At 39.0% G+C, this 23,789-nt stretch overlaps 2 protein-coding genes across 3 annotated transcripts; one reads left to right on the top strand and one right to left on the bottom strand.

Moving 5' to 3' along the window:
- The first annotated feature begins 150 nt into the window (after window positions 1–150).
- On the top strand, window positions 151–17,600 carry LOC135468856 (poly [ADP-ribose] polymerase tankyrase-1-like). Of its 2 annotated transcripts, XM_064747314.1 has the most exons (24): window positions 151–302; window positions 1,271–1,358; window positions 2,544–2,650; window positions 3,170–3,265; window positions 4,504–4,605; window positions 4,757–4,981; window positions 5,675–5,764; window positions 6,066–6,161; window positions 6,416–6,514; window positions 6,862–6,924; window positions 7,202–7,294; window positions 7,524–7,622; window positions 8,223–8,315; window positions 8,763–8,882; window positions 10,187–10,300; window positions 11,011–11,118; window positions 11,358–11,426; window positions 11,921–12,010; window positions 12,390–12,476; window positions 13,578–13,664; window positions 14,122–14,223; window positions 15,724–15,837; window positions 16,314–16,409; window positions 17,302–17,600. In XM_064747314.1, exons 3-24 carry the CDS (start codon window positions 2,615–2,617, stop codon window positions 17,395–17,397), a joined length of 2,175 nt encoding a protein of 724 aa, XP_064603384.1. In that variant the 5' UTR covers window positions 151–302; window positions 1,271–1,358; window positions 2,544–2,614; the 3' UTR covers window positions 17,398–17,600. The 2 variants fall into 2 exon arrangements, with proteins under 2 accessions (XP_064603384.1, XP_064603385.1); XM_064747315.1 differs by lacking the exon at window positions 1,271–1,358.
- Window positions 17,601–18,573: 973 nt separating this feature from the next.
- LOC135467916 (protein adenylyltransferase FICD-like) lies at window positions 18,574–23,187 on the bottom strand. The gene is made up of 2 exons (XM_064745843.1): window positions 22,910–23,187; window positions 18,574–22,064 (listed from the first exon to the last, which is right to left on the bottom strand). The coding sequence occupies exons 1-2, from the start codon at window positions 23,184–23,186 to the stop codon at window positions 20,977–20,979; spliced, it is 1,365 nt and encodes a 454-aa protein (XP_064601913.1). The 5' UTR covers window position 23,187; the 3' UTR covers window positions 18,574–20,976.
- Window positions 23,188–23,789: the final 602 nt, after the last annotated feature.

The following is a 23,789-nucleotide window of genomic DNA, read 5'->3' as shown; positions in this document are numbered from 1 at the left end:
GCATGTTTTTGTACTTAGCGAGAAAAGCCTCTATACAAAATAACTGTGAAGATAGCCGTGATGTGAATTGGACATGTTTTTTCTACGTGTGAGCCAGTAATTTAGAGTGGTGTAGTAAACAGTGTATTAATACCTGAATTGCCAGCTCTTGTTGGAGTTGCTGGTCGTGTCTGGTTAGACAACCTTTCTCCAAACTTCTACAGCATAAACGTGGCTAAGTCTGGGAGTATAACACCTGTCCAGTGAGACATTGTTAGGGTAACTGTCAACACACAGCAGATCAAAGGGAATAGCTTAACCAGGTAAGAGCTTATTTTCTCTCAACACTTTATTGAGTACCTGAGTGGTATTCTGTTTGAAGTAAAACAGTTTGAGATGTATGATGTGAGGTAGTTCCATTTAGGACTGGCCAATTAAAACGTGCAGGTAGTCAATCTTAAAAAGTGTGTAAATCCAGTATCCTACTCTGTTTCAGCCAAAAGTCTGATTCATAATGGATATCAGAAGAGAAGATCAATTTATCTTTGAACCATATAAATTAAGTACAGCCGCCACCATTGTATTCACATAAATGCTACTAAACTATATTATGAAGTTTTATAATATGAAGTGCTAAGGACACATTTCAGACAATTTAGTATAAATATAACAAGCACTTGACCCATTACAAACCATTCATCGTTAAGAGTTGAGTTCCTAAGTTTGTTTTGATCTTTGACACCTAGCTATAATTTACCTGAGAGTTTATAACAGGTGTATATAGCCTTTGGTTTGTTGCCAAATGTAAATATGCTCACTGGCTGTGTACACAGTGAGGAAAAAAATGCTAATCATTTAATCTGCAGACAGAAAGCAAATGTTGATGCTTGATATAATTAATTGTATGGAATATAAAGTTTATCACATAATATGACCAGCATGTCGGCAATTCAATGAAAACCAATCACAGTGTTTGACATGTGATGTTATGTAGGTAACAAACAATAACCACACCTGTATGTGCCTAACCACAGCAGAAAATGCTCAGCACCCTTATTACATATGCCTGCACAAGCCCAGTTCCTTATTGCCACACCCAGCTGGTGTGATTAGAAGGTGCTGGTCACGCTGTTAACTTCCCTCTAATGTGCCACTAGCTGTTTGTGGCAGTTTGTCCCCTCTATATATACATTACTGTGGCAGTGTGTTCCCTCTATTCAATACTGTTCTCCTAAACAAAGACAGAACACAGTACAGTAATAAGCCTAGCTGTGCTTGTCTTTGCTTACAGAAGTCCACAAACCACTTAACACTGATGGCACATTCCTCCCAGATCAGCAACACTGGTTTTACTATGACTTACCACTTGTCAGGTTAAGGTATGTACAAACCTGTGACAAGTCACGCACTATTTAAAGTTGGACTATTTTCCTGAATTGATTTTTGGTAGACCTACTGGTTTACCTGTTTAATCTTTGTGTCAGTAATTATTATGTTAGCTGTCTAGTACAGGTATCGGAAATCGGACTCCATAAACATGCTTCATCCAGAGCTCACCAGATCTACAGTGTATAGACAGTTAGTGTATCCAGCAGTGGGTACATGTACCCACCATCAATCATCCCAGTGATTGACTGATTAATTGAGACTGCATAAACATGCTTCATCCAGAGCTCACCAGATCTACAGTGTATAGACAGTTAGTGTATCCAGCAGTGGGTACATGTACCCACCATCAATCATCCCAGTGATTGACTGATTGATTGAGACTGCATAAACATGCTTCATCCAGAGCTCACCAGATCTACAGCGTATAGACAGTTAGTGTATCCAGCAGTGGGTACATGTACCCACCATCAATCATCCCAGTGATTGACTGATTGATTGAGACTGCATAAACATGCTTCATCCAGAGCTCACCAGATCTACAGTGTATAGACAGTTAGTGTATCCAGCAGTGGGTACATGTACCCACCATCAATCATCCCAGTGATTGACTGATTGATTGAGACTGCATAAACATGCTTCATCCAGAGCTCACCAGATCTACAGCGTATAGACAGTTAGTGTATCCAGCAGTGGGTTCATGTACCCACCATCAATCATCCCAGTGATTGACTGATTGACTGATTGATTGATTGATTGATACTGATGACATAACAAAGTCCATTAATCTCTTGTACAGAAGTAAACATTATTGACCAGAAATAGACTGATGTTGCTAAAATGGCTTGGTCTGCTCCATGTATACGGGCAGGTAGTCGTGACTCTGGTATTTCAACCTACATTCTGGTTCTTTTGGTGGAAAGTGTCAAAAGGAATAAATATATGCAATCCTAATGTCTGAAAGTTAGCACACAGCTATGGTGATTTATTGCCATGAAAAAATATTGAAAAGGGTGTTGAAAAGAGAATGAAGTTTCGCAGTCAGATTTTCATCAATCATACTGAGCTTAATCATTATATGTTAACCCCCGTTTTGGTGGTTAAATACTTTGTGCCAACATTGAAGAAACAGAGGTAAGATGTAAGCATGGCTTTGTTTCACCTGTATTTGTATCCAGGTAAACAACTGACTGAATCTCCCAGGGTTATTTGCAATGATGTGGCACAGATGTAAACAAATACTTTAACCATGGACACTATGAGCTGGGTGGAAACTGCCAAAAAGGTATTGGGCTGGATTACTGATACTTACATTTCATCAGAGTGTTGTGGGTTGATAATATTAGTTGTTCCATCATATGGATTCTCTTGGAAGAGAACTAGCCCCTGGCTAATGAGGTCATGAGTTCAAATCTGGCTTGCGCAGGATTGGTTGGATAGCTCCATACATGACCAGGCATTATGTTTTCATCATCATTGTGAATTTCCTTCACCTATACATCAAAGCATAGCTCATTTCATCATGTCATAATAAAACGGTGGAATAATAACAAATTATAAAATTCAAAATGCTGGTAATAATTGATGGTTCTCTGTGACCAGGAAAGTTTCCAGAAAACAAAAGTAACTTGGTACTTAACGTTTATGATGTTCCTAATGAAAACCTGATGAATTTGTGGGCTTGAATTCATTTCAATACGTTGTTAAATAGACCAGTGGATCTAAATGCTTCATTTCTACATTCCTTGTGTAGTTATTATTACTTCATTACTTCTCCAAGATGACTAATTTTTCTGTTCTGCAGCTGTCAGAAGCGATTAAGTCTCGTGATTTTGGCTGTGTTCGGCATCTTCTGGACCACATCAGTGATTATGACCACATTCAGCACATTGAAGCTTGCGTGAGTTAGCCATCATTTGTTAATATACATGACAGGAAATGAAGGATTTAAGCTTTAACATGAATCTGTGGGTCTTTCATTCATGATCCATGTACAGTGAATATCCCCATAAGTTATGTAGCATGCAAAAATATTAATAAATACATAGTGTAAATTATTACAGCTGTTAGTGATTATACTTTCTGGATATAGTACACATTCGTGTGCTGAAAATTGTCTGATACCCCCTGGGCTTTGATCCAGCAACCATAGAGTCAGGCACAAAATCACTAGCAATACACTACCAACTATGCTGTTCTATGCTGTTCAGCCAATAATTGCCTCCCACGAAAATAGGAGCTAGTTTATCATAGACTTTTAAATAAATATGTATTACCCCGTTAAAGATCAGAAATGATGCAGCTGCCTAATTAGCTGAGAGGGGGCCTCTGTGGCTGAGGGATTTAGCATGCCAGCATGGCGAAATGACCATGGAGCCCCCCATCAATGCTGTTGCTATGAGTTCAAGTCCAGTTCATGCTTGCCTCCTCCCTGGACGTATGTGGGAGGCCTGTCAGCAACCTGCGGTTGGTCGTGGGTTTACCCCAGGTTCTGCCCAATTTCCTCCCACCATAATGCTGAAATATTCTTGTGTACGGCATAAAACACCAAATAAATAATTAGCTGACAAAACATCAGTCAAGTAAATAATAAGTGTTTCTATATATTATCCCCTCTGATGTGTTGTGTTGTTACAGTTTGAGGGATATGTTACATTTCAGCATGCTATCCCGTCCTTTGTGTTGTACTGTTTGAGGATACATCATCAGTATATGTCATCCCCTGTGTTGTAATGCTGCAGTTGAGGGATGCACCATGTTTTAGTTTGTTACCTCCTTTGTTGTGTTATGTTGTTACAGTTTGAGGAATATATCATTTTTCAGTATGCTGTCCTCTTCTGTTGTGTTATTACCAGTACAGATTGAGGGATACATCTAGCTTCAGTATGATACCTCCTTCTGTTGTGTAGTTACAGTTTGAGGGATACATGTGCCTTCAGTATGTTACCTCCTTCTGTTGTCTTGTTACAGTTTGAGGGATACATCTAGCTTCAGCATGTTACCTCTGTCTGTTGTGTTGTTACAGTTTGAGAGATACATCTGGTTCCAGTATGTTATCCCCTGTGTTGTGTCATTACAGTTTGAGGGATACATCTAGTTTCAGGATGTTATCCCCTGTGCTGTGTTGTGTTGTTACAGTTTGAGGGGACTGACCCTGTAAACCTTGCTATTGACCACAAAGATGAGACGATAGCCTGCTACTTGGTGGAGAAATGCTTCTGTACAGACAACATCTACCAGGTCAGTGTTTAATACATACATTACAGTCTGTCAGTCTGTCACTCAGTACTGGAAATTTTTAGATTGAATGTTTTTCTTACTTTCAAACATTCCTAAGGTTTCATTCACCTGTGCTCCTGACTTATGTGATGGTAATACTTTCATTTGACAGTGGCCAGAATCCAAGGCTAACATTTGGAGCAGTCATGATGACGGGAGTGGGAAGTGTCCATGGGAGTACGATGCCTCAGATAATGCCGCAGACAAACATCTGGTCAAGGTCAAATTACTGATTGACTCTATCCGCAGCGGCAGGCGGCGACCAGGGGAATCTCTCGTGAGCCCCACACCTGTGATTAGAGTGAAAGAACGGGCAAGGAACAGCAGCAAGGGAAAGGTATGGAAATCATGGAGTAAATTCACTGGGATAATCAGCATGTGCATGTAATTACACAGACTAACGCATGTTAAGTAGTGAAACAAATCCTAAGTGCAAACAAGATGTTACCTTGGGAGTTAATGGTGTATATGACACTTTAAAACTTTCCCTGATTAAAATGCTCCCAGGGACTTGTATACACTGCCTCGGCTCCCAGGGGTTTGTATACACTGCCTCAGCTGCCAGAGGCTTGTATACACTGCCTCAGCTGCCAGGGGCTTGTATACACTGCCTCAGCTCCCAGGGGCTTGTATACACTGCCTCTGCTGCCAGGGGTTTGTATACACTGCCTCAGCTGCCAGGGGTTTGTATGCACTTCCTCAGCTCCCAGGAGTTTGTATACATTGCCTCAGCTCCCAGGGGCTTGTATACACTGCCTCAGCTGCCAGGGGTTTGTATGCACTGCCTCAGCTCCAGGGGCTTGTATACACTGCCTCTGATGCCAGGGGCTTGTATACACTGCCTCAGCTGCCAGGGGTTTGTATGCACTGCCTCAGCTCCCATGGGCTTGTATACACTGCCTCAGCTCCCAGGAGTTTGTATACAATGCCTCAGCTCCCATGGGCTTGTATACACTTGCCTCAGGTCTGACCACTAGCTCTTTATTAGCCACATCACATTTGATTTTGTAATTGTTCTTTCTTATTGCAGCCAATGACAGTATTGTACAGCACAGAATGGTCTGAGGCTGACCAGGCCAGAGATATTGTCACTAAACTGGGTTCAAACATAGCAACAAAGGTGAGCTTCTGCAACCAAAAGCTCAGTTTACCAGTGAAAGTCAGAGATTGTAAAAGAATTTTGCTAGCTGTAACGAAACTTCTAAAGAGAGACTCTGCTACTGAAATGAGGTAAGACATAATAACCTAGCTGAGCTGTCCATTTTCTGCTGCCTCTTAACCTGACTGCCATCATATAAGCAAAAATTCTAGAGTATGGCATTAAAGGTCAAAGGTAAAAAGTTTAAAATCCAAATGCCTGCATTTATCATTGACATAATGAGGGTATTTTGTGACTGTAAATTTGGTTACATGTCTTTCAGAACAACAACACATTACTGCATGGATGTGCTGACAAATCAAGTTCCCATGTATATGTCTATGCAAATAACGGAGTTCCTGTCAATGTGCAAAACAAGGTAACTTCTTTATACTTCTCTCAGTAATTTGGATTGGGAAAATCACACTGTCCCCATGTGGCTGTCAGTCGGGCTACTGACACATTTCATCTGAGCCTGAGGGGCCAAGCTCTAGCTATGTTCAAACACAGTGTTATTAGGACATCAAAGAAAGACCAACAACCTATGGAAAGTTTCACATATGTGGGGTATTTATGTTGTCAAATGATGTAGTCAGGTAACTAGTGACTATAGTGTGTGTGTTTATTGCTCAGGATGGGGACACGGCCTTACATATAGCAGTGAGGAAGGGCTGCCATCTAGTGGCCGAGAGCCTTCTGCAGTGTGGTGCAGATCTGTCTGTCAGAAACAAGGTACTGTAACTAGTTTATAACATAAGCTTTGTACTGATTGTCACTTTCCTGATGTAAGTTTTGTAGGCTGTTTGTGCAATAACTATTTAACAGGCTATTCATTAGCACATTTTGATGGAGCAAGACACTTAGCAATTACAACACAGGAATTACTTCCTGTTACTTGTACTTCATAATTATCCCAAACCTACTTGTGGTATATCAAGGCTGAATTTGAAATGAGTATGCCCAACATGATTTACACAAACAACAGCCACTGTTTAACATTTGATGTATTTCTCACTGTCAGAAATACATGTTTGTGTATTCATATGGTTTTCATGAAATATGGTTTACTTTTCTTGTAGCTTGGCCAAACGCCCCTTGATGAAGCAGACGGACATATGAAGGCTCTTCTAGAAATGTTTGAGGTAGTTCTAAATATAGTTTAGTTCAGTTTTGTAAAATATGCATGTATTTTCTGGTATATAGTACAGATTTGTTTTTATGAATAAGAGTTATTCCCCCTAGTCCAATATGTTGTCTCCCCCTGTTTGTATCATTTGTCTTATTTCTTTTATTTAAATCTGTGGATTTCAACTTGTCGCTTTCAGGATCGATCTACAGTAGAGTAATGTAATCAATAAAACATTCAAGCACACAGATTATATATAATCTCACCTATTCTCTGATTTACTGTCATTGCAGCCAGGTCTGGTGACAGCGGTGTGTAAAGGAAACACTCGCATGGTGACCAAACTAATGATCAGACTATGGTGTAGTGTCAACTGTATTGTCAAGGTGAGATTCTTTTAAAAAAATGAATTTAATTTTCAAGAATAACATACGAGTGTGGACCTGTGTCGAATATGATCAGTGCAAACCCAATCATAAGTATGTGAAGTTTTATCTACCAGAACATAACTAACCTCTCGGATGCTATATGCTACTTCCACAGGTAATTACACCAGGATGGGGGCTGAAAATGAAATGTGCATGATCATAGACTTACTTACTTGTTATATTACAGGAGAACAAAACCATCATTGAACTGGCTGAATCTAGAAGAAATAATCCTCCAGCTGTGTCAGATTGCTTGAGAATATTGCAGGAGAACAGCAAAACAAGTGTAAGTCCATTTATGTATTTATTTGTGTGCTGATATATCTCTCACTGAATGACTGATCAATTCAGATCATTGCAAAGCACAATAGTACCAGTATGTTAATATTCCAGCCATACCACAGATTATTCAAATTATAAATGAGTAAATGAATGCACAGATGCTTTTGATAACTAGATAGATTTAGGTATTTTACATTATGTTAAATTCAGTGTTGTTAGCATGCTAGCACATCATCGAGAGCCTCTCACCAGTGTGGCCGCTGAGCCTCTCACCAATGTGGCCACTGTGCCTCTTACCAATATGGCTACTGTGCCCATGCTGGCTTTATCTTCTGTCTTACATAGGAAGGTCTGCCAGCAACTTGTGGATGTTCATGGGTTCTCCCTCCCCAGACTCTGCTTCCTTTCCTCCCACAAAAATGCTGGCAGTCATCATCTAAGAGAAATATTCTTCAAACAAGGGAAAAAAAAAAAATTCAGTATTAGCAAGTGCTCTCTTTTAATGTTAAAAGAACATAAAATTGTCAGCTGTTGATTTGGAAAATCCTGCTGGAAAGTAATGGTAAGCAGTTATGTGTTAACAGTATTCTTGTGACCGTTTCAGGAGCTGATCCATGGTGTCTTGAGTGAGGATCTTCTTACTACAAAGAAAATTCTGATGACGCAGAAAGGTTGGAGCATCAATTCTAGGTTTGGGGTAAGCCTTCTTCACATATTCCAGTCTATACCTCCATTTTCCTGCTCAGAAAACATCTCCAGGTGCCTGTATTGTACGTCAGAAGTTAGCCAGGATCAGTATTCAGTCAAATGGAATATTTGCTTGTTATCTGACACAACCAAATACAGCTCACTTTATCTTTGGAATCTAAATTTCTGTCATAAGCTATGGAAATCAATGTAAGGTGCCTTTGCGACGATAATTGCCGACCCCCTGTAGATGAAAACTGGGTAAGTGACGCAGTACCTGAAGACCTAATCCATATATGATTTAAAGATGGTTAACATTTTATATTTAGCTGTAGACATTTAAGGCCTGGTACAAAGATGATTTTGATAGAGTGGAGATGTTACATTAAGTTGTAGACATTTAAGGCATACTCTAGATATGACTGTGACAGAGCCGGCTTATCACTTGTCTCCACAGGGTCCCTACGGGAAGACCTTACTGTCCTGTGCGATAGACAGGAACAATTTGCAACTGGTACAGTTACTGCTGAAACATGGGGCTAAGGTGGGACAGATGAGGGTGCAAGAAGCTCCTGGGGTAAGCTCTAATGGATTATGTTACACTGTTTATCAAACTTTCGTAGCTGGAGCATGAGTTTTTGTTTTCTAAATACACAGATTTTACAGCATGATGTCTTACATGTGTGCCATCAACAGAAGAAACTGGAGGGGAAAATACTGAAAAACTCATGTGCAAAAAACTGGTTTACATTGAAATTGTTCAATGTTGAGGGTCTGTTAGTGCAGTCCTCCACCAGTTTGGGAGTTTGACCATCACCGTTGGGAGGGCACCATTATGGTATGGGAGTTTGACCATCACCGTTGGGAGGGCACCAGTATGGTATGGGAGTTTGACCATCACTGTTGGGAGGGCACTCTGCTTAACCTCCATCAGTATGGTATGGGAGTTTGACCATCACTGTTGGGAGGGCACCAGTATGGTATGGGAGTTTGACCATCACTGTTGGGAGGGCACCATTATGATATGGGAGTTTGACCATCACCGTTGGGAGGGCACCAGTATGGTATGGGAGTTTGACCATCACTGTTGGGAGGGCACTCTGCTTAACCTCCATCAGTATAGTATGGGAGTTTGACCATCACTGTTGGGAGGGCACCAGTATGGTATGGGAGTTTGACCATCACTGTTGGGAGGGCACTCTGCTTAACCTCCATCAGTATGGTATGGGAGTTTGACCATCACTGTTGGGAGGGCACCAGTATGGTATGGGAGTTTGACCATCACCGTTGGGAGGGCACCAGTATGGTATGGGAGTTTGACCATCACTGTTGGGAGGGCACTCTGCTTAACCTCCATCAGTATGGTATGGGAGTTTGACCATCACTGTTGGGAGGGCACCAGTATGGTATGGGAGTTTGACCATCACTGTTGGGAGGGCACTCTGCTTAACCTCCACCCATATAAAACTGTTCAACATCATGTAAGTGAAAAATTCTTGAGTACGACATTAAAGGAAAAAAATCAGCTGTAGCCTCTGCATCATACAGCCTTGTACCAAGGATACAGGTGGGTGAACATACAGGTGGGTGAGCATACAGGTGGGTGAGCATACAGGTGGGTGAGCATACAGGTGGGTGGACATACAGGTGGGTGAGCATACAAGTGGGTGAGCATACAGGTGGGTGAGCATACAGGTGGGTGAGCATACAGGTGGGTGAGCATACAGGTGGGTGAACATACAGGTGGGTGAGCATACAGGTGGGTGAGCATACAGGTGGGTGAAGATGAATTTGTCTGTGACTCATGAATGACCAGTATGAGATGCTTGTAATGAATGTGTATGGGTAATCATATGTCTGGTTTACATGTACCTATTTCAGTCTAGCAGAACTGAGCCCCTGTTCCAAAGATGTATCCGGCGACAATGTCCAATTAACATTGCCAGATTGATGTTCTCTGCTCTCAGTCCTGAAGAACGAGATGAGAAAGACATGGTAGGCTTATCATTGTTGACACATGGTGTTGTGTAGGATTTGTTAATAGCCAGTAAACAGGATTGTTTAAATACTTTGTCTTTGTTCTCCTTTGTCTTGTAACACATTCCTTGTTTTCACTTCTATGTGACAACATAAAGTTCATAAAAATGATGTTCCAGTCTATTCCTCTGAGCCTCTGATTGAACTGTATTGTTTTTCTCCCATTTGAGAGAAATGATCTCCTGAGTGTCAAATTCAGTATATTTCTATGTTATTATAAAACCTGTTTCAACAGCACAGAGGAATATGTACTGGTGCTTTAGCTGTGTTGTTTTGTGTGGATTAGTTTGTTCAACATGAACATGAATGAATGAATGTAAGTACAGCATATATAGATGGCACAAACAGCTGAAGAATTTGGGTGTTAATATGTTGTTAATAAATTACTTTATTAATTAATTAAGTTAATGACCGAAAATGGTGCCAGCAATGTGCAGATGGTCACGAGCTTCCCCTGAACTCTGCACAGATTCTTCCCAACATAATGCTGGCTGACAAACATAAGTGAAATATTCTTGAGCACGGTTTAAAATGAAATGAAATGAAATGAAATGAAATAAATAAATAAATAAATAAATAAATAAAGAAAGAAAGAAAGAAAGAAAGAAAGAAATAAATAAATAAATAAATAAATAAATAAATAAAGTGGCTTGTATTTTTCATGCTAGGACGGTAATACCCCAATACTACGTGCTGTCCAGGAAGGAATGTCTCCCAACTGGATACAGTGGATTTTGAGAGAGAATTATGGGTACAATGTGACAGATAGGAACATGGTAAATATTGACACATATTTTTGTATTCATCAATAAAACTTTTGTGCTGAAATTAACACTGGTAAACTGAAATACTTTCATAAAAATATGAGGCAGTAAATAAATCAATGATATTAATGGAATTAAAATGGTCATCCTGAATTTTTCAGCACATGTACAGCAGTCAGATTAATAAAACTGCATAGGAAATGTGTTGATGAGTTTAGAGTGTTTCTCTGTTTTGGTGACCTTGTATACAGGATGGATTGACACCACGAGAATTAGCGGCTTGTTTAGGCCATGAGGACATTGTACAAGCTATTGACAAGGTGAGCTGTGTCAACATTAGCAGACATACCTACATTTCTACAAGTACATCTGAGAACTGAAAGAGGAGTCTAATTTACTGTCTTGTTCATCACATTGTTTTTTTTCTATTAAGCATATATTAAATATTGTTCCAGTTTTAGTGAGCATTTTCACTTCTACATATGCATGCACTAAATGAGAATTTGTTTAACCAATCATGTTGCACATATGTGCTTAAGGAATGAAGGCTTCTGTTTTACTGGGAATTACCCTAATATCTGTATACATGTTCTGGTAGATTGCACACCAGTTTATGTGACAAGGCCATTTGTACTTCCATACCATGCATGCACTAAATGTGTTTCAACCTGTTATGTATGCAAAAGAATCAAAGTTTCAATTTTGCTGAGAATTACCTCATTATCTGTAAGAGCAGACTACCTGACTTTTTTTTCCTGAGATGATAAGATGTGTAGATTATCATAGATTACATGTTGATGATGGCTTTTTTCAGTTCATTGTACACCAATTGGGGAAACTGTTGCTGTTTCATTTACCAGTGACATTTTATGGCGAAGGTAACACAAATGTCACAGACACAGAGGTGAGCTCTCATGTCTGATGTAAACGTATCACCTATCATGTCACTAATCACAACATGTACCAATTGTAGTAGGCCCACTTCAGCAGCTTCAGCATTTTACCACAATTTACACTTCAGGATTTTACCAAAATTTAACAAATGACACTTCTGAAGAATTCACAAGGACTTCTTTCAGCACAAAATGTCAAAGTTTTAACTCCTAAGTTGCGAAAAACTTTTATGCAGTTAATAAATGTCCTTTCTGAAGAAGGATATTTGCATGGACTTCTTTCATGGCAAAATGTCAAAGTTTTAATTCCTGACTTGCGAAAAACTAATATACTGTTGAATTTTTTACTCAAAAATGCTCTTCTGATGTCTTCTGGTAAATTATCCACAGACAGGACAACCTTTATTGGACCTGGCCAGAGTCAACAAAAATACAGATGCAGACTTCAAGGTTTTAAAGCGATATAAAAACATTGAGGTAAGAAAATATATTGGATCATATTTCAAAATAAAGTGAGATTGATATAACCCAGTAGCTATTCCAAGTAGCGCCAGCCATTCCAAGCAGTTCTGATACACCTGACTATGATCGGTGGTTACACAGTGTAGCCATCCCAAGCAGTTCTGATACACCTCATAGTGCACATATGGTTACACAAGGTAGCCATTGCAAGCAGTGGTGATAAGCCTCACAGTACTCATGAGGTCACATAGGGTAGCCATCCCAAGCAGAGGTGATACACCTTATAGTGCACATATGGCTACACAGGCTAGCCATTCCAAGCAGTGGTGATAAGCCTCACAGTACTCATGTTGTCACACAGGGTAGCCATCCTAAGCAGTGGTGATAAACCTCACAGTACTCATGTTGTCACACAGGGTAGCCATCCTAAGCAGGGGTGATGCACCTCACAGTACTCATGTGGTCACATAGGGTAGCCATCCCAAGCAGAGGTGATACACCTCACAGTACTCATGTGGTCACACAGGGCAGCCATTCCAAGCAGTGGTGATACACCTCACAGTACTAATGTGGTCACACAGGGTAGCCATCCCAAGCAGTGGTGATAAACCTCACAGTGCTCATGTGGTAACACAGTGTAGCCATTCCAAGCAGTGGTGATCTTCCAAGAGCCAGTAGGCCTATGCTAATCGCAAGTAGGCAATGCTTTAAGTCATTCTATTGAAAATGATATTGCTGGGTTCCCATAGATTGCCCGTATCCTATGTGGTATACAATCATTGCTGATGATTGTTAGATTTAGTGTATGTATTTAGGCTAGCATTTTTGCTTTTTTTAGCTTTGTTATCAGCTAATTACTGTTTTTGTGTGGATGTATGTCAGAGGATTCACTCCTGATAAGTGTTTTTGTGTGGATGTTTGAAAGAGGATAAGCCCTGATTGTTGATCATTGTTTTTGTGTGGATGTATGCCTGAGGATTCACCCTGTTTGCTGATCATTGTTTTTGTGTGGATGTAGGCCAGAGGATTAGCCCTGTTTGCTGATCATTGTTTTTGTGTGGATGTATGCCTGAGGATTCACCCTGTTTGCTGATCATTGTTTTTGTGTGGATGTAGGCCAGAGGATTAGCCCTGTTTCAAGCAGCAGCAGCTGGCAACATGGAGGATGTGAAAAATTTGAATGATGCAGACTATAAGGACAAGGTGGGTTAACTCGAGAAATGTATTTGTTTATTTGATTGGTGTTTCGAGTACTCAAGAATTTTCCACTAATACAAGGGTTTTTTTGTGTGGGTGGAGGAGTCAGAAGTTCAGTGGTAAACTGCTCCCTTTCATGTTGCCTCACTTTACTTTGCTGAAAACTACAAACAATCTAGGAATCTAGATCTAGGAAATCCACAAATTCTGTGACTCAAGGCTGAGATTTAAACTCACGCGTCTTTCATCCTAGTGATCAAAAGACAAATATCCTAATTATTCAGTCACAATTTTCCCCATTGTTAAGACACAAATGAAACACAAATAATGGATATTTGTTTACAACTGCTCAGTAACATTTGTGTTCATTCTCATGTATAGGCAAAGGAATGTAATCACAGCACAGTCCAGGTACACATCCATTTGTTCCAAATATTATTTCCTTGTGTTTTTATTATTGTAGAATGGTTACACAGCTTTGACCAGAGCCATGGTTTTCAACCAAGTGGAAGTGGGCAGACAGTTGTGTATAGACAGACCAGTGCTGAGAACTATTCCTGACAATGTAAGTGTAGAGGCAGACCAGTAGGCCCCTACTGAGAACTATTCATGACAATGTAAGTGTAGACAGACCAGTGCTGAGAACTATTCCTGACAATGTAAGTGTGTAGACAGGTCCTGAGAACTATGCCTGGTAATGTAAGTGTAGACAGACCAGTGCTGAGAACTATTCCTGACAATGTAAGTGTAGAGGCAGACCAGTACTGAGAACTATTCATGACAATGTAAGTGTAGACAGACCAGTGCTGAGAACTATTCCTGACAATGTAAGTGTAGACAGACCAGTGCTGAGAACTATTCCTGACAATGTAAGTGTAGAGGCAGACCAGTACTGAGAACTATTCATGACAATGTAATTGTATAGACAGGCCTGTGCTGAGAGCTATTCATGACAATGTAAGTGTATAGACAGGTCCTGAGAACCGTTCCTGGTAATGTATGGGTATAGACAGACCCGTGCTGAGAACTATTCCTGATGATGTAAGTTTTGACAGAACAGTGCTGAGAACTATTCATGATGATGTAAGTGTATAGACTGGCCTGTGCTGAGAACTATTCCTGATGATGTAAGTGTGTAACAGACCAGTGCTGAGAACTATTCATGACAATGTAATTGTATAGACAGGCCTGTGCTGAGAACTATTCCTGCTAATGTAAGTGTATAGACAGACCAGAGCTGAGAACTATTCATGACAATGTAATTGTATAGACAGGCCTGTGCTGAGAACTACATGTATTCCTGGCAATGTTAGTGTATGGACAGGGTAGCACTATTCTTGACAGTGTAGTACAAGTATTGATGGGAACTATAGTACATGTATCAATGGGAACTGCAGTACATGTGTTGATGGAACTGCAGTACAAGTATTAATGGGAACTGTAGTACAAGTAATAATGGGAACTGCAGTACAAGTATTGATGGGAACTGCAGTATAATATTGATGGGAACTACAGTACAAGAATTGATGGAAACTTCAGTACAAGTATGGATGGAAACTGATTTCAAGTATTGATGGGGACTGCATTACAAGTATTGATGGACACTGCAATATAGATACTTATGGGAACTGCAGTACAAGTATTGATGGAAACTGCAATACAAATACATATGGGAACTGCAGTACAAGTATTGATGGAAACTGCAATACAAATACATATGGGAACTACAGTACAAGTATTGATGGGAACTGCAATACAAATACATATGGGAACTACAGTACAAGTATTGTTGGGAACTGCAGTACAAGTATTGATGGGGACTGCATTACAAGTATTGATGGAAACTGCAATACAAATACCTATGGGAACTACAGTACAAGTATGGATGGAAACTGCTTTCAAGTATTGATGGGGACTGCTTTACAAGTATTGATGAAAACTGCAATACAAATACATATGGGAACTACAGTACAAGTATTGATGGGAAGTGCAATACAAATACATATGGGAACTGCAGTACAAGTATTGATGGGAACTGCAGTACAAGTATTGATATTATTTTCAGTGTAACCGTTACCCATTGCATTATGCTTATGCACTACCAGAGGACCAAGGACAGCCATTTGTGCGACTTTTGTTGGAGAAAAACCCAGATGACCTTGAACGACGACAAGACAAGGTGGAAATTCTCAATTTGTTACAAATAATTTGTGTAAAGGTAGTTGAAGAGTGTATAAGAAGCCAGAGTAAACATGAAACATCAAGTCTACAGTTCACAAGTGGTACATGAAGTTTGTAGCCTACATCTATGTGCATCGGCATTGAAAGGCCTATTTAGTGTCAAACAGCTCTAAGCAAAGTATTCAATCAGGAAAATCTAATCAAAAGTTATTTTGTTAGTTTGTCTGAACCAGGAAGTTCTATTAATCGAGGAAACATGCTTTAATGCCTGAATGTAAGATGACATTCTTTATGAAAAATGATAGTTTCAGCTCCCACAATTTCATTTTATAATTTATGACCATTATTTACCTCTAAAAATATTTCATATTCAGGTGAATTTTTAGGGCATGAATTAAGTTTACTATAAAAAAAAAACAAAAAAAAAATGATGTCTTGCTTCTTGTTCAGTGTTTTTCTTTATCTCATTGTCAGGATGGAAGGATTCCTGCAGAATACAGGAACATTCGGGATTCCGAAGAAATAACCCAGATGTTGTTTGATGCAAGGACACTGAATGCTTACAGAGAGGTGAAGTATTGATGCTTAATTATCTCATGTTTAACTGGACATCAAGCTTGGTTATCATTCTAGGCGAGTGGGTTCATTTATATTAAAGAGCTGTATGCAGATTTATGTTAATAAGGTTAATAATAATAATAATAATAATAGTACAAAGAACAGGGCCTTGAGGAGAAAAGGCCTATACAGGCCATATACATGTAATCTGCTAGTCAGCTGAAGTTAGGCATGCAGCTTTTTCACCACCTTTTACTCAATGAAAAGATTCTAAACAGAAGACAGATGAAGTAAAATTTCAAATAATGATTTCACAATATATTTATTTATTTGATTGGTGTTTTACGCCATAGTCATTAATATTTCACTTATACAACAATGGCCAGCATTGTGGTGGGAGGAAACCAGGCAGAGGTTGCTGGAAGACCTTCCAACATGCGTTCAGAGAGGAAGACAGCATGAGCTAGACTTGAACTCACAGCGGCCGCATTGGTGAGAGCCTCCTGAGTCATTACGCTGCGCTAGCGCGCTATCCAGCTGAGCCACGGAGGCCCCCGATCTCACAATGGGTGTGATATTTGATGCTAAACTATATCCCTATTTACCATAGGGTGACACCCAACACATGTTCAGTTTCCATTCAACAAACTAATTTTTCTGTTCCGTGTGTTATGTGGTATAAATGCTTGTCCTTTATCTTAGCTGAGCACCTCTAAAAATCTGGCTCTGACACATTTCCTGTAACCAGCCAATGAGGAGAAGAACTGATAAAAACAGTTGATACACAATGATAAGGATGTAGGCCTAAGGGTTGAATAACACTTCATATGTCTATCAGGAAATTTTATATACATTTTACTTTTACACACTTGATGAAACTGATTTGATGCTCTTGATCTTACAGAGGGTGCCACTGGACAGCAAACAAGTTGGTGATGTTGCCAAGACCACAGAAGACGCAAAATCTCTACTTCGACTCACCAAAGACAATACTATTTGAAGTGATACTTTTATAATGATGGACAGATCATTATATACACAATAACCCATCTGATCAGACTTGAAATAATCCATTAATTTTAATAAACTGTGTGAATGAAGGTGAATGTTTTTACATTGATGTCTGAAAATTCTATATTTCACCTTGTTCTCTATTGATTATTGATTATGCCTGAACGTATAATGGCAGCTGACTGAAAATGATTCATACATTTTTCTAAATAAAATTTTATACACCATTGTGTGACATAACGTAAACTGACCATGACTTCTCTTTTATACATGCTTGAGCAATATGCTACAGGACTTCAATTTCAAAGCTTGACAAGATTCCTGAAAGAAAACTGTGAACATTTGTAAAAATATCAATGGATCAAACATCCAAAAGAAATGTCACCTTATGTACATTACAGCAGTAATAGAACCATGGGTAAAGTAATAGGAAAACTGATCAAGTAATAGGTCACCTTCCTGTGCAACGATTCAGATCCAAGCTGCATTGATCATTGTCTCTTGCAATGCCCAAGAAATGTTACAAGTTTGCCCACAAAATGTCATTGAGAGGCTGGAATGAACAATAAACCACACAAATGTGGCCTGAGTTACCTAAAGGACATATGAAACACTTGACTTTTGACTCCTTAATACCTATGATGTGGCCTAAAATATAAAGCTACAAAAAAGCTTATCAGCTTTCTTTTTGGGGCGTACAAATGGTTTAAACTATGGTTTTCGTAAGGCCCCAGTGGTCAGTTCGGAAATTAAGAAGCCAGGTGTGGTGACGTCAACGATAACAACTGTCCTTTGGGGGTTGGGCCAAAATCAGGGCACTAAGCCGATCCCGTGTTCCCCATATGTTCATCGATTACGTGATGTCTGAATATTTCCAACCATTAATGGAAAATATGCATACTGTTGAGTGGTTATTAAGAAATATAACATATGCCTCAAAAATTACTTTTTTTTTCTCACTGTTGGCAGGCATTTCTTCATGTTCCTTAAAACCATGCTCTTTGTTTAATGTTGCCTATTCATTTATCCTTCATGGTACTAATGCTCCTTCACACACTGAATGAAAACTGTATGAATTTTGAATTGGCTTTACATCGAGAACATCAACTTGAAAATGCGTGTATGTGATTGTAAGTTTCTGAGACAGTAAGGCAGAAAGAACTGATATAATAAATATATGTATTTATTTACAATATCCCTCTCTGTACAAGTAATATATAACATTTCATAGCAGGACTATTTATAGGTGTATAAAGTGTAAGTGACCAAAGCTTAGTGTTTGGCAATCATACATACAGAAAACAGATCACCTTGTTTATCCATACATAACATAAATGCAAACACTTTACCCGTCACAATAACCACAGTGAAGTTCACACGTAATCAGGGCACAGAGACACAGACAAACAATGTAGTTCAAAGGCTAACTTTCCTCATATCACCGGACTATTCCTTCCTGGTATACAAATATGACGGTACTTGTAAAGTTTGACATTCATACAACAAATGCTCATCCTCCTTCAGTCACACAATACACACTTAATCTTCACAAACATCATGGAGGTAGAAAATGCTTCACAGCAGGTCTATGCCAGTATCGCAAACCCTACATCATGTCAGGAAGACATGAACAAGGAAATTCTAAGACACATGCAATACTATGAAACACTTTAGGGTATGAAGATAACACAGAAAAAAAAGCTCACTTTTTCAGATCTGTGATTGCGTAGCTTGGGAATATTTAAATAACATTCAAACCGAAAGTGAAAAAAAAGCTAATGTAAAGTGAAAACATGACAACTCTGACACCCCCCACCCCCACCTCCCCTACCCTATCCACTTCATAGAGCCGATTTGAATATTTTGGCCATGAGAATCAAATACTAGCTATTTTTAAAACAATGCACTTGAACAGTTAACAAATACTGAGCACATGATTTCATGTTATTTTCTCACCTGTTCTTGATGATAAATTTAAATTTTGTTCTGCACAATCCAGATAACAGAGCTCCGTCCACCACTGAGCAGATGGGATTTACTGATAACAATGCTGTATGAGGAAGTTTACCACTACTGGTAGTTAATACAATCAGTATTAATTTTAAAAAGGCTAATGAGAATGCATGTATACAAGGTTCTCATTGCTGCTTTAGTGCTGTGATTATCCGTGCTCAACTTAACAAACACCCCTACATGGAGAGCACCTATGAAAGTGTCTGTAACTCAAACATCACTGACTGAGAATATGGTTAGTTTACCACTGATAGGATACATGCATGAACAAATTTGGTATATACCTTAATTCTTCAACCTTTTCAACCTCCACAGTAACCAATATTTTGAAACATTCTGAGCACTGTGGGGTGTAGATAAATAATTTGCACAGTTTTATGAAGGCTGCATCTTTAGTGATACATACAAATTATATTTATAAAAGTACTTTAGTGGTATAAAATGCTGAAGATTTACAGTAATCGCTACACATGTAGCCACAATCTGGTATTAATCTGGTGTCCCCAACAAGATTTAACAGCATGTTGTTTTTAAGTGTTCCTGACTGAGACAGAGACAAGGAGACATTTTTTGAACAGTGTGCTGAAACAGTGTTGTACATACATGTAGACAATATATAAAGAAGCTTCATTTGTGAATTTCTTGATGAAGGAAATAAGACAAAATACCACGAGGGAAAGTTTTGTGCATGACCGACTGTTACATAACAAAACAAGAAGTGGTCTACCAGTAGCAAACAGCAAGATGTATGTAAATTTTACCTTTCTTCATAATTATCTTTTCAATTATACTGAAAAGTGAACTAATACAAAGAAAAATGTTCAGCTTCTTCACATTACGCTCAGCAGTCAATTTAGCGACGATGAGGGGTCATAGCATTTAGTTTTAGTTCAGCAGTCAATTTAGCGATGGTGAGGAGTCATAACATTTAGTTTTCTGGTTATTCTTGAAATACAAAGAGATACTTGATAATTTGGTGTCTTATTAAAGCAGAACATGGTTAAGTAACAACATTCACCAAATGTGTGTGTGTGTGTGTGTGGAACTCAACAAATTATATCACTAACTATTCATTTAAAGCGCAATCTGGCACAGAATATCAGTCCGAAAAGCTTTGGCCAAGCTGTGCATTAAATAATTCAGTCATTTACTTTATTGTGACAATGACAATAGTTTTATCATAAATTATGCAATAAAAGGACACTCTAATGACAATGTTAATTAGAGAATATATGAGAAAAGAAATCAAAATCATAAGCTATGCAAAGTGAATGTGAAAACCTACATTGACAACTGGCAAATAATTCTTAAAATACTCGTCACCTGAAGAACAAGCTGAAGGATTTAACAATGGATTTTTAACAACCATCAATATTACAGTATCACATTTTCTACCTACTTCTGATTTTGGCAAAACAACAATGGTCATCAACATATATGATGACATATATTACTCACAGTATTGCACCATTTTAATATCACTATTAAACTCATTCACAGATTCACACATTTAATCTCAAAACAACACAGAAAACATGAAAAAAAATGGGCTAAGCTAAGGAGAACTTTCTATAGTTATAACCCTATCCCCAGAGCGATTACTGTTTGATAACTGAGGAAAATTCTCCTTAGGATTCTCCACAGTGGAGTACAAGAACTGATCCAGCATGGTCTCTGCACATTCTGCGATAAATCTTATAAATGGCCGAACATCACCATTATTGGCTATATTCAGGGTTTCATAATATCGTAGCCGGTCTTCCACACGAATAGTAACAGCAGGGAATCCAGCCTGCATTAGAATGAGATTCATAAGAAGTCTGGAAGTCCTTCCATTGCCATCAAAAAATGGATGAATGATGACAAGTTTGTAATGGGCCAATGCAGCGTACTCTATAGGATGAAGTTTTAAAGCCTCGTCAGAGTTTAACCATTCCATAAATTCCTCCATTAAATGATTCAGCTCCAGAGGGCCTGGGGGCTGGTAATCACCAACGTACACTTGTGATGTCCTGAACCTTCCAGCCTCTTCCAGGTCCACAAATCCTAGAACTCTCTTGTGAATTTCCAGAATATCAGTCAGAGTTATCTCTCCTACTCTGTGTATTAGGGTGCTGTTGATATACGAAAGAGCTGCATGCAGTCCTAGCACTTCATTCTGTTCAACAAGACTCTTACCACCTACTGCTATTTTCGTCTCTATTATAGATCGTGTCTGGGCCAGTGTTAATGTATTCCCTTCAATGGCATTACTGTGATATATATTCATGAAGTATGCCTCTTTTTTCATTCTCCTTAGGCCCGGATGATTTCCTGGCACCTTATACAGCATGTCTCTCTTCTTGTCAATTCTGTTAAACTTGGTTTGGTCAATTTCCTCCACCAGAGGCTGGGTCCTCTGCCTATTGGCCAGAGCACGGCTGTGACCAGGGCTTACAATTAGAGCTTTCCTGTATAAATGATCTGCAGTTAAAACATCGCGCTCATGCTTTTCTAAAAATTCACCATATTCTATTAAAATATCTGCATGAGAAGGATCCAAAACAAGTGCATGTTGAAATAATTTCAATGCCTTCTCCTTCTTTCCCTGAGCCTGCATATCCAGGGCTAAATTCAAGGCTGCTAGGGCTTCTGCTTTCAAATCTGAAATAAACAAAAGAGGCATGCACTATAAACACTGATTCAACAAATGAATTAAACTAAACGTACCATAGTGCTTGATATCATTTAGAAATTGCCTATGTGTAACTTTCTGATTACTTGGGATTCTACTTTATGAAGATCAGAAACAACCTGACAACATGGTAATCATAGTGCATAGGCCTACATGTTCACAGTAAAGTGTAAAGTTTCCTAGTTTTTGTGGGAGGACTATAGGCCAAATAGTAAGGACAGTTAACATCCATAACAGGTTAGCTGGTGCCTGATTTGGACTGGCCAATGTGAAACCCAGGGTAACAACACCACAGTTAGTTTCGACACCACATTATCGGTATTTCACATGGTAATGTTAAAATATGATATACACAGTATATTTACAGTATTTGAGACTGCTCGCAGTTTCCCTTTACACCCCTCTGAGCTAATCATTGATCAAACTAGCCTAGTATAAACCTTTCAATTAGTTTACTTTATGCAGAATCTCTCGTCTTCACCTCCAGCCTGCGTTGATTTCGCGCATTTCTTGACAAGTGAATGTATAGCGTGGAGGGGGAAATGTTTAGCAAAGGAATAAGAGCTAAGTCACCAATTCTGTTAGCTTTCACTCTATACCTTTCCATCTACCAGCATACGACACGAGAGCTAATCTATTTCTATTTTCAATATGGCCTGTCGATCTATTAATGGGTGTCAAAACGCTGACTAAGCACATCCAAGAGTTGAACCACACATTATCATATTGTATAGACAAACAAATTACGTACGACAATTAAAGCAATATATATACTGCTGTAGTGCTGTTTCTATCAGTCAACAATACCGTTTACCTGAGTTGACAGGGTGTTGTTGTCTACCCCGCAACATGACAGATGTCTCGTGGTATCCTCTGTCACCGGCTGTCATTTCCTGACGTTTCCCTCCCAATATTTCTGCCCATGGCACGAGTGTTACTAGGTAAGTCAGCAAAGCCCCTGATAGAAACACAAACAGTAACAGAGCTGGTGAGTTCATACTGCTCCTAACACCGCCATACTTCATTTTTAAATAGCCATAATGACTGTAAATGTTTCTTTCCGCACACATTTTCCGAAGACATTCACTCATCGTGTTGAAATTAAAACCGGAAGTGAAAGTTGACGAGGGAATTTGTCATCATTTGATTGGCTGTTCTTGATAGGAATTTCTTGTCAGAGCAAGATACAGTGACGTTAATCAGACGTCACGGTAACTCGTACATTTACTAAACCATTAGTTAATATATACAATTTGTAAAATACGAGTGCATAGGAACGAGGCTCTGTAGGGGGAACACAAACATTTCACTCGCTGGCTTTGATAATTACTACAGATAATTGTGATCGTTTTTGCTGTTTTTAGTTTTCATTTCCTATTTCATATGCTTGTCTGAAATGGGTCTTATGCTTACTCATCGTTTGAAAGCTATTATTTTAGTAACCATTAATTTGATACACATGATACAAATGAGTGGCGTAGGAAGCTTGAGGAGGGGGCGGTGTCCACCCGTGCCCCCTACACAAGAATTTCCCTTTGCCATTTTGTGAATGCTTCTAGCTCCGAGTTCAGAAGATCTTCATCTTAGCGCACAGATTTTCAATATGTTAAAATTAAAGGCTTCGTACATCTGTTTGTATTTACTTTAATTGGTCGAAGAGGCATTTAGAGCATATCTCCGGACGTCTGGAATCT

This window comes from Liolophura sinensis, chromosome 6, assembly GCF_032854445.1.
Source record: "Liolophura sinensis isolate JHLJ2023 chromosome 6, CUHK_Ljap_v2, whole genome shotgun sequence".
Taxonomy (NCBI): Eukaryota; Metazoa; Mollusca; class Polyplacophora; order Chitonida; family Chitonidae; genus Liolophura; species Liolophura sinensis.
This window is presented reverse-complemented; position numbering and strand designations above follow the sequence as displayed.

Bases quoted from the DNA above. Each gene is read 5' to 3' on its own strand.
- LOC135468856 (XM_064747315.1), top strand. From the start codon at position 2,615: ATGGACACTATGAGCTGGGTGGAAACTGCCAAAAAG. The intron at 6,162-6,415 runs GTAACTTCTTTA...TTTATTGCTCAG, and splicing joins CTGTCAATGTGCAAAACAAG to GATGGGGACACGGCCTTACA. The intron at 11,119-11,357 runs GTAAATATTGAC...CCTTGTATACAG, and splicing joins ATGTGACAGATAGGAACATG to GATGGATTGACACCACGAGA.
- LOC135467916 (XM_064745843.1), bottom strand. From the start codon at position 23,186: ATGAGTGAATGTCTTCGGAAAATGTGTGCGGAAAGAAACATTTACAGT. The intron at 22,065-22,909 runs GTAAACGGTATT...TGTTTATTTCAG, and splicing joins ACAACACCCTGTCAACTCAG to ATTTGAAAGCAGAAGCCCTA.